Source organism: Callithrix jacchus, chromosome 6 (assembly GCF_049354715.1).
Source record: "Callithrix jacchus isolate 240 chromosome 6, calJac240_pri, whole genome shotgun sequence".
NCBI lineage: Eukaryota > Metazoa > Chordata > Mammalia > Primates > Cebidae > Callithrix > Callithrix jacchus.
Window position 1 is genome coordinate 129033055 of NC_133507.1, and position 15813 is coordinate 129048867.

A 15813-nucleotide genomic window follows, 5' to 3' on the forward strand; every position below is an offset into this window, starting at 1 on the left:
TGAACAGATACATGTATTTTCTTATTTCCCTTTTTTCCTGATACAAAAGATATGCTATATCCATTATTTGGATGTACCATAGTTTATTGAACCACTCGCCTACATATGGGCATATAGATTGTTTCCAGTATATTTTTTCCTTTTTTTTTTTTTGTATTTTAGACCTTGGATATATGTTTCCAATATTTTGCAGTTACAAACAGTGCTAATGGGAATAATCTTAAAGGAGTTTATTTTCATATTGTTGGAAGTGGGGTGAATTCCTGGAAGTGGGATTGAGGCATGAACACTTAGGTTTCCTTAAATGTCACCAAATTCCTTACATCAGGATTGTGCCAATTTTATACTCCCAGCAGCAATGTATGAGAGTATGTTTTTTTTTGTAGCTTTGCTAACAGATATTGTTACACTTTTTTATGCTTCCCAGTCTGAGAACTGAGAATTTAAAGATCAAGTTTTGATCTTTTTTCCTCTTTGTTGATTATTGACTTTTTTACTTTACAACTTTGTGTGTGTCTGTTTGTTCTTTGAGATGTAAAAGATATTTTTCTGTAGTCAGTCTTTTTACTCCCCTTAATTGCACCCTTCCTTACGTTCAGGTTAAAGATAATTTAACCTTTTATTTTTAGTACTTATTTGGGTTCATTTTGACATCTAGATCAATCCCTGACCCATTAAGAGTTTATTCTTGTAATTTATATATTTTAAACTTCTGCCAGCCAGGTACGGTGGCTCACACCTGTAATCCCAGCACTCTGGGAGGCTGACTGAGGTGGGCAGATCACCTGAGATCAGGAGTTTGAGACCAGCCTGGACAGCGTAGTGAAACCCTATCTCTACTAAAAATACAAAGAAAACTTAGCTGGGCATGGTGGCAGGTGCCTGTAATCCCAGCTACTCGGGAGGCTGATGCAGGAGAATTGCTTCAACACAGGAGGTGGAGGTTACAGTAAGCCAAGATCATCCCACTGTACTCCAGCCTGGGCAACAGAGCAAGACTCCATCTCAAAAAAAATAAACTGCTATCCTAATCACTAGCAGCTTTCTATCCGTTTTCTCATCTTTATTATTTGTATTTAGCCAATAAATTTTACTTATATTTTTAATTATTCTAGTTTTCTAATTTTCTAGGAAAATTTTGAATGACTTATCTTCTGATGCACCAGGAGTGCCAAGGATTGAAGAAGAGAAGTCTGAAGAGGAGACTTCAGCACCTGCCATCACCACTGTAACGGTGCCAACTCCAATTTACCAGACTAGCAGTGGACAGTACAGTGAGTAATAGATAATATCTGTTTCAAAAAGTGAGGAGAAAAGCTAATGGTTGCATTCTCTTCCAAGGAACCATATAAGTGCTAAGTCTTTTCTCAATTTTGCTGCCATTATATTTCCTTTACTCTTCAATATGCAGAGGTCTTTAATGGTAGTATTTTCTTTTCTTCAGAGAATCTTAGGGTTAAGTCAAGTATATAAGCCTTTTGGATGTCCTTTTGTTTTTTTACAGATGCATGAAAAGCCTGAAGTTTTTGAACCACTATTTGAGACCCTAGGTTTTAGTCCTTATGAGAGAACATGAGTTTTTTAGATAAAAAATATATATATATATTCCTTGAATATATCTCGGTATTAATTTTACTAGTTTGTCTTGCCTTCTGAAAGTAGCATTTTAATACCTTAGTAATTAATGTTTCAGGTGGCGATGAGAGTGGCTTGGTTTTGGTCAGCACATTCCTTCTCATATGAAAGATAGTAAGATACTTTACTTTTTGGCCCACAAAAAGCAAATATTTCTCTTATAAAATTATTTAAATGTTTTCATTTCTATGATGTCTGAAACTTAGGTCTCTCTTCTTATCTTTAACCAAAATCTGATACAAGGCACTTTTGAATTTTTTTTTTTTTTGGAGTGCAGTGGTGCGATATCAGCTCACTGCAACCTCCACTTCCTAGATTCAAGCAATTCTCCTGCCTCAGCCTCCTGAGTAGCTAGGACTACAGGCATGTGCCACCCTGCCCAGCTAATTTTTGTATTTTTAGTAGGGACAGAATTTCACCATGTTGGCCAGGATGGTCTCTATCTGTTAACCTTGTGATCCGCATACCTCGGCCTCCCAAAGTGCTGGGATAACAAAATGAGCCACTGCACCCGGCCTTGAATTTTATTTTGTTTGATCAAAAAGCATTGTGTGAGTGGTACTTTTTTTTTCTTTTTCCTTTTTTTTTTTTTTTTGCCTCTGAAAGTGGGTTATTCACTCAGTGATATTTTCACTTGGATTTGTTCATTAAACCCAGTGCTGCCATTTATGTCCTTTCCCCCACCTACCTTAGTTACAAATTAAATGTACACATTGGAACTTCTTTATTGAGTTAGTTTCCTAATGCCCTGAGGAAATCTGTATCAGAAATATGCCTAAAAGTCTGAGGCCCGGCACAGTGGCTCATGCTTGTATTCCCAGCACTTTGGGAAGCCAAAGTGGAAGGATCACTTAGCCCTCCAGAAGTTCAAGACCCCATCTCTATTTATGAAAATAATTTAACAATGGCCGAACACGGTGGCTCACGCCTGTAATCCCAGCACTTTGGGAGGCCGAGGCGGGTAGATCATGAGGTCAAGAGATCAAGACCATCCTGGTCAACATGGTGAAACCCCGTCTCTACTAAAAATACAAAAAATTAGCCAGGCATGGTGGCGCGTGCCTGTAATCCCAGCTACTCAGGAGGCTGAGGCAGGAGAATTGCCTGAACCTAGGAGGCGGAGGTTGCCGTGAGCCGAGATCGCGCCATTGCACTCCGGCTGGGGTAACGAGCGAAACTCCGTCTCAAAAAAAAACAGGGGGAATAATTTAACTATTAAGAAATATGCGTAAAAGTTTGACCCCCATGTTATTTTTCAGCTCCAGTTCAACCTTGGTTTGCATAACTAATTTGCATTCCCAACTGTATTATAGACAAGTTCTCAAGTAACAAACTTTTTAACTCTGCCAACACTGAAACTTGAGACTAAGTAGAAGGAAGGAATTTTTCACTAAGCTTTTTAGATTGACTATACTCAATTAGCTTAGTCATCTTTTTTCTTCTTAAGATCTTTGTGGCAGATATAAAGTACAACTCTATACCTAGAACTCTATGTGTGTGTGTATTTTTAGTTGAAGCCTCATACCAGATACTTTTAGTTATTCAAGATGTGTATTGTAAAACATTGATACATGATCTTTATTTTTCCCCTACTTCAGCATACCTGAGGGATACAACATACTCCTGTCAGTAGCAGATTCACTATTACAGAGATTCTCACTTGAATTAGAAACATGCTCTAAAGAGGCCTGTCAGAATCTAAAAAGGAGAAGTGAAGGGTAGAGAAGTATCACTGCCCCCATAGTTGTTTAATTTGGTACACTCCTCTCCTCCAGTAGCTGAAATTGCTAGTTTTAAGAGATTAAGCCAGGCATGGTGGCTCTCACCTGTAATCCTAGCACTTTGGGAAGCCCAGGCCATAGATCACGAGGTCAAGAGTTGAAGACCAGCCTGGCCAAGGTGGTGAAACCCTGTCTCTACTAAAAATAGTGTTGGGCACCTGTAATCCCAGCTACTCAGGAGGCTGAGACAGGAAAATTGCTTGAATCCTGGGAAGGGAAGGTTGCAGGGAGCTGAGATCGCACTACTGCACTCCAGCCTGAGTGACGGAATGAGACTCCATCTCAAAAAAAAAAAAAGGAAGAGAGAGATTAATACACTGAAAGTTTTAAAGCTTTGTTCATTATTTTTATCCTGTGTCCTCTCTGTGTATACACACATGGCTTTGATGGAACTGATTTAACATGTTCTTCTTTTCATTAAGAGCAATGTAATAAATATATATACGGCAACATTTACGTATTTCTTAGCTTATAAAGTCAATATGTTTGTCAGAATTCACCATAGATATATAAACACAGTTATGTATATTGTTTCTTTAATAGTTGTATTGTGTTTCACTGTGTAAATATAGCATTTATTTAAACATTCTCTGGCTGATGAACATTTAGGACATTACTATTGTTTCAAACAATGCTATTTAGATATCCTAAGAGTGGAATTATCAAATTAGAGCATATCCTCCCGCAAGTCCCCTTCCAGGTGGATGCATGAATTTCCGCTCCTTCCTTAAATTGGTTATTTGTCTAAACTCATGCCATTTCTAGATTTATCTGTTCAGTGTCCCAGATAGTAAAGTCTTGTTAGTGATTCTGCTCTTAGGTAGAAAACATGTCTGTCATTTTGAACTTGAATTTCTTTGTTTCACTAAATAAAACTATGACTCATGATGTTTCCCTCTTTATGCTAGCTACTCAGATTCTTAGCTAACTTTTAATTGTATTATTTTCATAGTCTAGATTTTCTTCTAGAATTGTTTTATATAACTAAGGATACATCCGTTACTTAACTTCTTTTAATTGTTTTAATGAGTTGTGTTTTATTGAAAGGTATCTCAAATCCTTTTGAAATATGAAGTGTATACATAAATACTATACAGAAGAACCATGTTCAATAGGATCACACTTCAGTTTCCAAAGTATTTTCATATACATGACCTCATTTGATATTTGCATTAATTGTACTTAGTGGCTAGAACCCAGATGCTTTTATTTTTATAGAAGAGATAACGGAATCAAATAACAGTTTAGTGATGACTGGACACAGTGGCTCAGACATGTGATCCCAACACTTGGGGAGGCCAAGGTGGGAGGACTGCTTATGGCCAGGAGTTCAAGATTAGCCCGGGCAACATAGCAAAACCCTATCTCTACAAAAAAAAATGTTTTTAGAAAATTAGTGGGGCCTGATGGCCTGTGCTAGCTACTTGGGTGACTGAAGCAGGAGAATCACATGAGCCCAGCAGTCGGAGGCTACAGTGAGCTATGGTCTTGCCACTGCACTCCAGCCTGGAAGACAGGACAAGACCCTGTCTCAAAAGAAAAACATTAAAACAAAAAACTGTTAGTGATGGAACTCACACTACAGCCCAGTCTTGTTTAATTGTAAACTCATGAGTTTACTATTTCTACTTCCTTCTTCCCGCCTTGAGGTCACTGCTCTGTAGTCAAGAAGAAAGTGGTATGTTAAATACGGTAGAATTCGCTCATTAACTCTAAATGAGAAATTGTGGTTTGATTCTGTTAACCTTCTGATTCTTAAAAGTAATCATGCAAAATTAATCTTAGAATAGTTCTTATTCTTTTTTTCCCCCTTGCCTAGGATAAGTAAAACTTCTGGGATTAGCTAAACTAGATCAGTGCATATGCCAATGTCTTAATTTTCACAAGTACCATTTTGCTAAACTAACACACTGTAGCTATTAACCTTTCTTATTTCTTAATTGGGCAGTGTATAATCAATTTTCCATGTACAGATGACTCAGGGTATTACCATTTCCCATAGCTGGTGGACAACTGATCCCAAACTAATTCCCTTCTAGTGAACAGTAGCGTGCTTAAGTCAGACACGTTGACTTTCCTGCATTGTTTACTTTTTTCTTACTCAGGTAAAATCAGTTATGCAGTTTTATATGTGATACTGTGATTTCTGGTCCTTCTCTTTCTGAAAAGCTTGACCCCTACAGGGAGAATTGTCTAGGGAGGATATTGCCACCTATCTAAAGAATGCTTCTTCCAAATAAATCTAATTTTTAAATTAAATTTTTCTATGTACTGTAGCATAAAGGTGATTTAGTTTTTCATAAAGTGAAATATCTACTAGTATGAGCAAACGTTGACTGACTTATTGTTTAACAAATGAATGGCATGTATGGTTAATTAGGCTATAAACAACAAAGGATTCTGTATGAGAATGCTTGGATATGTATTAAATTGGAAATGACAGTAAAACTTTTTTCTAAATGATGATCTTGAGCTGATTTTAAAGTTTCATAAGAGACTGCTAATAATTAAGTTCCATAGGATATTTCAGTTGTTTCATTTAGTGGATTCGATATTGTTAATGAATTTCTACAACAGTTAGGGAGTAGGATGCACTGATGAACTGCTTTATTAATTATATGTTAAAACAACCATTTATTGGGTTTCATGCCTGCCACTGTGCTAAGTGCATGAAAGTAGATAAGAAAAATCCTACTCTCGAGGAATTATTTACTAATGGGACAAGTATTAATACATTGTATAGTTAATGCTCAATGTATTAACACTTGTCAGAACCAAATAACTTCAGAAGGAATTTAACATTTTCCTACTTACCTGTTTTTAAAAATATTAACAGCTGTTATTATAAATTATAATGCAGTTCATAGAGTGCATTTCTATTACAGAAATTGAATATGAGTTTCCTGAGAAGCAGGTTACTTGAATATATCACACCTTTCTTGGTGATGTTATTTGCTATAATTTCTCCTAGATTATTTTACAAATTATTCTACATTGGATTTAGTATGTTAAAAGTTTTATATGGTATTTTTAAACTTGTAACTATAAAATCCATTGGATTTTAGTTGCCATTACCCAGGGAGGAGCAATACAGCTGGCTAACAATGGTACCGATGGGGTACAGGGCCTGCAAACGTTAACCATGACCAATGCAGCTGCCACTCAGCCGGGTACTACCATTCTACAGTATGCACAGACAACTGATGGACAGCAGATCTTAGTGCCCAGCAACCAAGTTGTTGTTCAAGGTAAGGGAATTCAGAATTCACAGGTGTGGTAAATTCTTCAAAATACAAAAATATTGTAAACTCACAGAAAAAGTAAGTATCATTTTGCAAAGCACTGTTCAAATGTAGTTAACATTTCTTCAATATAGATAGTATTTTTCCATGAACTCTTCCATTATTCCAATTGGACCAAAATGTCATGGCATAAAAACAACTATTTTCAGTTTTAAAAATATTACATCTGCATTTAACACCTTTATCATTTGGGGTAGAAGAAACAGGGTAGGTTAGAAGGAAAGACCAGGAAATCGGGAGTTAAGAAAGATGGATTCTATAACTAACTGCATGGATCTGCTATGACACCTTGAGTAAAACCCAGCTTCTCTGGGCCTCAGAAAAGTATTTTGTTTGTTTCATGTGTCAAATAAGAGTTGCACTAAATCTCTGAAAAGAATCTTCGGAAGTTCAGGATTCTGTTTCTCTGCCTTTTATCCAAAAGAAATTTAAATCTTATTTGCTAAAATCATCAGTTTTTATTATCATTATTATTATTATTTTCCTAGAGACAGGGTCTCGCCATGTTGCCTAGGTTAGTCTTTAAATCCTGGCCTCAAGCAGTCCTCCTTTCTTGGCCTCCCAAAGTGGTGAGATGCCTCTCCACTTGACCCAGTTTTTATTTCATATGAAAGCAGTATATTCAACAAGAACTTATACCAATATGCAAATTTGCTGCTCTTTAGAGAAAAAGTAGTCGTTAAATTTTTGACAAATTATAGAAGTTGCTTTTTTGGCTGTTTGTTTGTTTTTGCTTTTTTTTTTTTCCTGTGTATTTCAGGACTCTTTATGGATAGCAGTTAACCATTTTTCTTTGATTTGTTTGAATATTTGAAGAACATAGTTAATGCCAGCTTAGAAATTTGCTGACTGAGGAAATAATAATAAATTTGTTTCTGAAAATAAATTTGTTTCTGAAAATATTTTTATAAATAATAATGCATTTAGCCTGTGTTAGGTAATGATAGTTGTATTCTTTTACCATGGATAATTGAATAATCCTGAAACACCATCTGGAGAGAGTCATAACTTATTTAAAGAACCCTGATGTTTACAGAATATATTCTGTTATTAAACAAGTATTTGAAAAAGATAACATTTTGCTTATTGATGAGAGTAAAACACCTTTTCACTTTACATGCAGGTACTCAAAAATTGTAAAGCAGGATGTCAGTGAATTTGAATTCTGAACGTCAGTTTGAAGATGGTAACATGTTTAGTATATAAATCTTTTCCACTCAGACCATACATTTTAATTGATATTAATAATTAATATGATTAATTTTATGAAGACCTTCAAATTCTTTTAAGTAACAGGTTGCTTATTCTTAGGAGAACATATTATTATGCTGTCTTTAGAAGCAGTTTGACAAATAGTGATTCTGTTTGTTTTTACAAATGGTGCATCAGTTAGAAAAATAAAACTTCAGTTTATTTAGCCATTATCATTTACATTAAAACAATATGTTTTCAAATAATATAATTGGTATCAAGTGATACACTTTCTCATACTTTCAGTTTTGTTTTAATTAGAAATTTATAATAGTTGACCATAATGCTTTATTTTCTTTTTCATTTTGCTATTTTATGAAAAATCATGGTGGTTTTTATGTCGTGGCAAGAGTCTACTTGAAATTTTTTAATATGAATTTACCAATATCAGAGGAAGACATTGAGGACTATACTCTATCTAGGAAGATCATCCAAGCTGTGTCCCACTTACCTTTTAGACTTAAGGTTGGTAAGCATGTTAATGACAGAATAGAACTGCATTCAAATGAAAAATACAGTATAAGATCCAGCAGATATAGGTTACTGTAATAAATACATTACATTGGGAATTATTTCTTAGTAAGGGTGCAAAGAGTGCTGATTCTTTCAATACTTTAGCCAGAATCATCTTTTCTTTTTTGTTTCCCTTTTAGTCCAAAATACATGCTTAGATTGATGATTGATATATATAATTGAATCAAGTTGCAATGTTTCTGTCTTACACCATGCTCACTATTTTTTTCAGCTGCCTCTGGAGACGTACAAACATACCAGATTCGCACAGCACCCACTAGCACTATTGCTCCTGGAGTTGTTATGGCATCCTCCCCAGCACTTCCTACACAGCCTGCTGAAGAAGCAGCACGAAAGAGAGAGGTCCGTCTAATGAAGAACAGGTACATAGACTGCATTGACTTAGACTGTTGTGGGTCAAGTATGTCTTCACATTCTGCTGGATGTGTCTTTACATCTACTGGTAATAGGATCTTTGCATTTTTTTTTCCTGGCAGAAGTAATGGATCTTGCTAAATTTTCTCTATTTAATAAGCTGCACTTATATGGCTATAGGATTATGGGTCAATCTTTGATTATGGAATAGTTTTCTTTCATGCAGTTTCCCCACAGCAGATGTAATGCACAACTTTCCTATGTTTGCACTCCAGCCAGCTAGCCGGGTTACTTTAAAATGGTTTTATTTCATATGTAGTATTGTTCAAGAAGATCAAGAGTTTCATATATATGTATTAACTGTGTGTTAAGTTTTATCTGTATTAAATTTACTTGATATAAAGTAAATGTATGGTGGCCAGATCATGTTTTAATGAATATTATCTTTGCTCAAAATAATAACATTTTAATATCTAAAAATTCTTCAAAAATATATTAATTCTAAGAATACCACATTATGGACAAAAATCTTAAACTATAGTCTTCAAAAAATACTACATTCAAAATCTATGAAATGTTGGTAAAGCAATTCTCAGAAAGTAACTTCATTGCTATAAATGATTTTGCCATCAAAAACAATAAAAATAAGTTACTAAATATTTAGAATTTTCATATAGAAGTGACTGAGACAGAAGAAAATGAAAATAAGGGTATGTAAAGGTTTAAAAAGTTTGAGATTGGTAAAAGTATTTCACTGTTCATCCCAGGATGCTTCAAACACTGATAAAGTGAAAGAAGCAGGGCTTCCAAGTCCTAGCCATATCCCTCCATTTTGGGAGAACATATTCCTTCTATACCTCAATTTTGTAAAATGGGATTCCAGCACACATCCAGAGTATTAAGAGTCAAGTAAGATAATTCCTTTGAAAGCACTTTGTAACTAGTGCTCTGTTGAAATGAGTTTTTTAAATGTGCAATTTCACTTACAGCTCAGATCAACTTCGTTGTTCCTAAAATATTTTTAGTTGTCACAGTGTTAGTAAACTATATCTAAGCTGTGAGAAATAGCAAGATTTTCCCAGGATATTAGAAAAAGAATTGGAAACAAGCCAAGTGACTTTTTGTTCCCTGCCCCCAAGACAGAGTCTTGCTCTGTTGCCCAGGCTGGAGTACAATGGCAGATCTCAGCTCACTGCATCACTGCAACCTCTGCCTCCCAGGTTCAAGCAATTCTCCTGCCTCAGCCTCCCTAGTAGCTGGGATTACAGGCACCCGCCACCATGCCCAGCTAATTTTTTGTATTCTTAGTAGACACAGCGTCTCACCATGTTGGCCAGGCTGGTCTTGAACTCTTGATCTCGTGATCTGCCCTTCTCAGCCTCCCAAAGTGCTGGGATTACAGGTGTGAACCACGGCACCTGGCCCCCAAGTGACTTATTTGTGCTCCATCCATCTGTGATTTAGAGTATTTAAGTTTTACTAAACAGAAGGATGAAAGCTGCATTCATAATTTAAATATATTTTTAAATATAAATTAAAATATTTTTAGTTTTTAAAAATGTTTATAAGGAAACCCTTAACTTAAAATTAGAAGCAAGTCTGATTAAGAAGTCTCAAGCAAAGGCTGAGTAGTAATATTTAAGACAACACTGCTTACTAAAGAAAACAGTTCTAAGCAAACATAGGAGAGAAATCAGAAAATAAATCTTTTTGATTATAAAAAACAACAGAAGGACTTCTGTTTATATCTGTGTAGTTTGGCTCTGTGGAACAAAATGTTTCCCCCCTGTTGACTGGCAGACCAAATTTCCTTTTTCCTCTATTCGTTTTTCCTTCAGATTTATGACCACTGCCACCACCAAGTTAGGAACAGGGCACACATAACTACAGTTCCTACCAACCTTTGCTTGCCTGAGATCTTTAGGGAAGCTGCCTGACTTACCATGGACTTTTTTTTTTTTGAGATGAAGTCTCTCTCTGTCACCAGGCTGGCTGGAGTGCAGTCTCGGCTCACTGCAACCTCCACCTCCCAGTTCAAGTGATTCTTCCACTTCAGCCTCTTAAGTAGCTGGGACTACGAGCGCGCACCACGATGCCTGGCTAATTTTTTTGTATTTTTAATAGAGACGGGGTTTCACCACGTTGGCCAGGATGGTCTTGATCTCTTGACCTCTGGTGATCCGCCCACCTCAGCCTCCCAAAGTTCTGGGATTATAGGCGTGAGCCACCACACCCGGCCTACCATGGACTCTATGGACTCTTTTATAACATTACTTTGCTTGGATTTAGTTAACTTACTCTTTAAAAAGGAAACTTCCCATTGATTTTGCTATAGTTCCTTTTCCTCTTCATTACCAGATTACTACTGCTTCTACATTTTCAGCCTACATTCACTGGAATCTGGTGTCTGTAACTATCATACTGCTCATATGTCTATAAATAGGTACAAATTCCCTCCCACTTGGCAAATCTAGTATTTTCTTTCATTTAATTTTAACTCAGGCCAGACGCAGGCTGGGCACAATGGCTCACGCTTGTAATTCCAGCACTTTGGCAGGTCGAGGCGGGTGGATCACAAGGTCAGGAGTTCAAGACCAGCCTGGCCAACATGGTGAAACCCCGTCTCTACTAAAAATAGAAAAATTAGCCAAGCATGGCGGCAGGCACCTGTAATCACAGCTACTCGGGAAGCCGAGGCAGGAGAATCACTAGAAACTGGAAGGTGGAGGTTGGCACTGAGCCGAGATCACCACCACTGCACTCCAGCCTGGGTAACAAGAGCAAAACTTCATCTAAAAAATAATAATAATAATTTAACTCTAGGGAGTATTTGACACTTTTGACTTATCATTACCCTGAACTCTTCCTTGGCTTGCTTCACCTGGTTTTCTGACTACCTTTCAGATTTCTCCCTTGAACTTTCATCCATACTCATGTATTTCAGACATTACTTTATATGCTGATACCTCTTAATCTATGTATTCTTTCTGCTGAGTACTATTTATTAAGCCCCAGTATATATTATTTTATTAATTCTACCTACAGTGAGGTAGAAGCTTATACCCACTCTAGAGGAGGAGAAGGTAAATAACAGAGAAAATTTAAATATTTTGCCAAAAGTCACATACTTAATGAGATTAGGAGAACTGAAATTTGAACCCATATCTGGCACCAAGGCCTGTAAACATGCTACTTGCCTGATTCCAACACTCCACTGATTTACTGATTCTTCTGCTGTACCTTTCAAACCAGAGCACATGGCAGTGTGCTAGGGAATATGTAGCATTAGGAGGTGAATGTGGAATGCTTTCCTTGAGTGTTCCTTTGCTAAAATATTTGAGAGAAATATACTTTATTTTTAAGGCAAAATAAGAGATTTAAAAGAAGTTTATACCAGCAGTGGTTGGTTTTTGCTGCACCCCCAGAATCTCCGTCTTTGGTTTCCTCTTCTATTGTGGCTATTTCAGTGGAAAAGTTAAGAGAAGCACCCTCCTCCTGAGCATGCTCACTAGGATGAATATCCATTAGGCACATCAAACACAGCCCATCTTAAACTGAAACTTTGATAGGAAAAGATTGTGATCCAAAAAATTAATCACTATCCAAATTTCCGTTTATTTTAAGATGAAGATAAGTGGTAAACATTCTAAAAGAAAATGTAGACAGTTGTTTTATTAATTTGTGTTACTACAATAACAACCACAAATCTCAGTGTCTTAAAATTTCTTCCTCACTTACATGTTGGCAGCTGCAGGTCAGTTGCTGTTGCTCTCCTTCACATACCCATCTGGTTCTAGGATCCTGGCCTAGAGCAGCACCTCTTTGAGAAGAGGGCAATGCTTTTGAAAGCATTCGCTTTATTGTGGTAAACATTACATCTTCTTGTGCTCTGTTGGCCACAGCACAGGCAAGGACTAGCCCGAAGTCAGTGGAGTGGGAATTAACTCTTCCTACAGGAAGCAGGGAGTGAAAAATTATGAAAGTAATACAATCTATCACCTTTGCCTTTATGTAACTTTACACTGTAGGAGGATTTTAATAGTAGATTCCCTAAAGGCAGAAGTAACAAAGGAAAAGGTTAAATGGATTTGACCATATTAAAAAAAAAACACCTATTTAGCAAAGTAAAAGATAAAGTAGCAAACATTTTAACAAATAATGTTAGAAAACTAAAGAGCTGAGGGTTATAAACAGATTTCTAGAAAATTGATAGGGTAAAAATTTTAAGAAATTCTAAAAAAAATGTTTTTGATATGAATTAAAATATCTCCATTCAACTATATACAACTAGCCATTAAGAATAAAAAAAGAGGCTAGGCACGGTGGCTCATGCCTGTAATCCCAGCACTTTGGGAGGCTGAGGTGGGCGGCTCACGAGGTCAGGAGATGGAGACCATCCGGGCCAACACTGTGAAATCCCAACGCTACTAAAAATACAAAAAAAATTAGCTGGGCGCGATGGCACACACCTGTGGTCCCAGCTGCTTGGGAGGCTGAGGTAGGAGAATTGCTCAAACCCAGGAGGCAGAGATTGCAGTGAGCCGAGATCGCGCCACTGCACTCCAGGCTGGGTGACAGTGCAAGACTGTAAAAAAAAGAAAAAGAAAGATGTATTTTTATTAAGATAGGAAGATGTTCTCTGTGGACAAAAAGCAAGTTACTAGATACGTACATTACAATCAATTTTTCAAATTACACAAGTAAAACACGTTCGTTATAAATTACTTCTGATTTCACCATCTAAAATGTTAACATTGTAGAGTCAAGTTTTTTACTAATATCAGTACAAAGAAAGGTAAATATATTTTTTAATATATTTTTAAGTAATTATAGACTTAAAAAAGAGTTGTAAAAATAGTAACTACAGAGTTCCAGATACACTTCATCCAGCTTCCTCTAATCTTAGTGTATTACATAACCAGGGTACATTTATCAAAAGTATGAAGTACATTGGTATAATACCGTTAACTGAATTATACATTTTCTTTCCCCAGTTTTTTTATTTATATAATCCAATTTGGGTGCCATATTGCATTTATTGTCTCCTTCAGTCTGTGAAAGTTTGTTTCCTTGTCTTTGATGGCCTTGTCACTTTTGAAGAGTAGTGATCTGTTTTCTTTTAGAATATGCCTCAATTTGCATTTATAGTGTTTTCTTACGGTTAGTAGGTTTGGAGGAAGAATTCTGCAGAGGTATAATGTGCCCCTCTCGTATCATAAAGGGAGCACGTACATAACTGGCAATGTTAACTTTGATTGCTTGGTTAAAGTGCTATCCAGGTGTCTCCACTGTTGAGCTACCACTTTTCTCTTGGTCCAGCCCATATTCAAGAGGAAGAGAATTAAATTTCACCTCCTAAAAGGGAGAGTATGAAAGAATTTGTGGTCATATATTAAAACTACCACAGTAATTAGGTGTGTTTTAGAAGAGATACTTTGAGGCTATGCAGATATATTTTTTTCTCTTTAAAGTTTTGCCCACCAATTTTAGAATTCATCAGTGAATCCTTTCTACAGTAATTACTACTATTTGCTTTTCTAATGGGAATGTTCTGTATCCCTGTCCCTTCTACATTTAACAACTGAATTCTATAAATAAGATTTGTTTCTTCTCCACATTATTTATTTATATCAATACAGACACATAAATATTTTATTTTGGGAGTTGTAACCCAGTACCATTATTATTTATTATGTTGTTCATATTGTTCTAGCTTTGGCCACTGGAATCTTTTATAAGTTGTCTTCTGTGTTCTTTTGACATGCCCCAATTTTTTTTTAAGCATGTCTTTACTTGCTGACACTACAAGATTGTCCAGGTTCAAATTCTCATCTTGTGTTTTCCCTTCCCTAGCCTTAGAATCAGTCATTTTTCAGTGATTCCCTAGTTCCTTTATTAGAAAATGATGGCCAATGTGGTGAAACCACATCTCTACTAAAAATGGAAAATCTAGCCAGGCTTGGTTGTGTGCATCTAAAATTCCAGCTACGTAGGCGCCTGAGGCAGAAGGATTGCTTGAATCTGGGAGGTGGAGGTTACAGTGAGCCAAGATGGTGCCACTGCACTCCAGCCTGAGAAACGAGTGAAACTCTGTCTCAAAAAAATAGATGGGTGGATGGATGGAGGTGAAGGTTACAGTGAGCCAAGATGGCACCACTGCACTCCAGCCTGGGAAACGAGTGAAACTCTGTCTCAAAAAAATAGATGAATGGATGGATGGACGGACGGACGGACGGACGGACGGACAGACAGGCCAACCGACTGACCTTCATATATGCACACATTCTTATTTCTGTATCTTCATATATAGTTGGCTCTGTTTTCCATAGGTTCCACATCTGGATTCAACCACCCATAGATTTAAAACATTCAAGAAAAAAAGTAACAATTTAAAAAATAATATAAATAAAAAAGTAATCTAGATAGTGTATTAGATATTATAAGTAATCTAGAGATGATTTTAAGTATACAGGAGAATGCAGATAGGTTATATGCAAATATTAGGCCATTTTTTTTCCTTTTAATTGCATTTATTTTAATGTTGAACTTGCTCCTGTGCTATAGGTTTTTGTTTCTTCACTTTCTTCTGGAATATCTTTTTCTTCTGGTTTATGAACACATTTGTTCCTTTTTAGTAAGAAATGTGGCAGGAGAGCTCATGTATGGGTTAATCCGACCATGAACTCTGTAGGTCCAGTGGCGCATGGTAGGTGCTTTGTTCACTTGGATATGCTCAATGGCCAGAGAATCTACATCTAAACCCTTAAGTTCAGCATTATTCTCTGCATTTTTAAGCATGTGCAGCAAAAATTCAGCACTCTTTGGGCCACCGACCTTGTGTCCAGCCCCACTGCTTGGCCTGTGCACACCTGCCAGCTCCACCATTGTAACATCAGAATGGTACGCACTATTTCTGTAAAGTAACATCTTTCAGATACTTCATGGCATTTCATATA

At 36.5% G+C, this 15813-nt stretch overlaps 2 protein-coding genes across 19 annotated transcripts in view; one reads left to right on the forward strand and one right to left on the reverse strand.

Annotated features, from left to right (window-relative positions):
• CREB1 (cAMP responsive element binding protein 1) overlaps nt 1-15813 on the forward strand; it is an 82964-nt gene that overhangs the window by 46160 nt on the left and 20991 nt on the right. For 7 of the 9 annotated variants that reach the window (XR_004744822.3, XR_013519076.1, XR_013519077.1 and 4 more), the window contains 3 exons: nt 1132-1274; nt 6482-6664; nt 8715-8865. Coding sequence is in view for 5 of the 9 variants with exons in the window: in XM_035305470.3 (XP_035161361.1) it covers nt 1132-1274; nt 6482-6664; nt 8715-8865 (477 nt within the window). In the remaining 4 variants the exon portion in view is untranslated. Of the gene's footprint in view, nt 1-1131; nt 1275-6481; nt 6665-7841; nt 8435-8714; nt 8866-15813 lie in introns of those variants that run through there. The other 2 variants (XR_013519078.1, XM_078328310.1) reach the window with 2 other exon arrangements.
• The window catches only part of METTL21A (methyltransferase 21A, HSPA lysine), a 50396-nt gene continuing 47038 nt past the window's right edge, over nt 12456-15813 (reverse strand). For 4 of the 10 annotated variants that reach the window (XM_054257834.2, XM_054257835.2, XM_054257833.2 and 1 more), the window contains exons 6-7: nt 13327-13442; nt 12456-12807 (exon numbers count right to left, since the gene is read on the reverse strand). In XM_054257834.2, coding sequence (XP_054113809.1) covers nt 12566-12807; nt 13327-13442 — 358 coding nt within the window. In that variant the 3' untranslated portion in view covers nt 12456-12565. Of the gene's footprint in view, nt 13443-14157; nt 15196-15813 lie in introns of those variants that run through there. The other 6 variants (XR_013519079.1, XM_054257844.2, XR_013519080.1 and 3 more) reach the window with 5 other exon arrangements.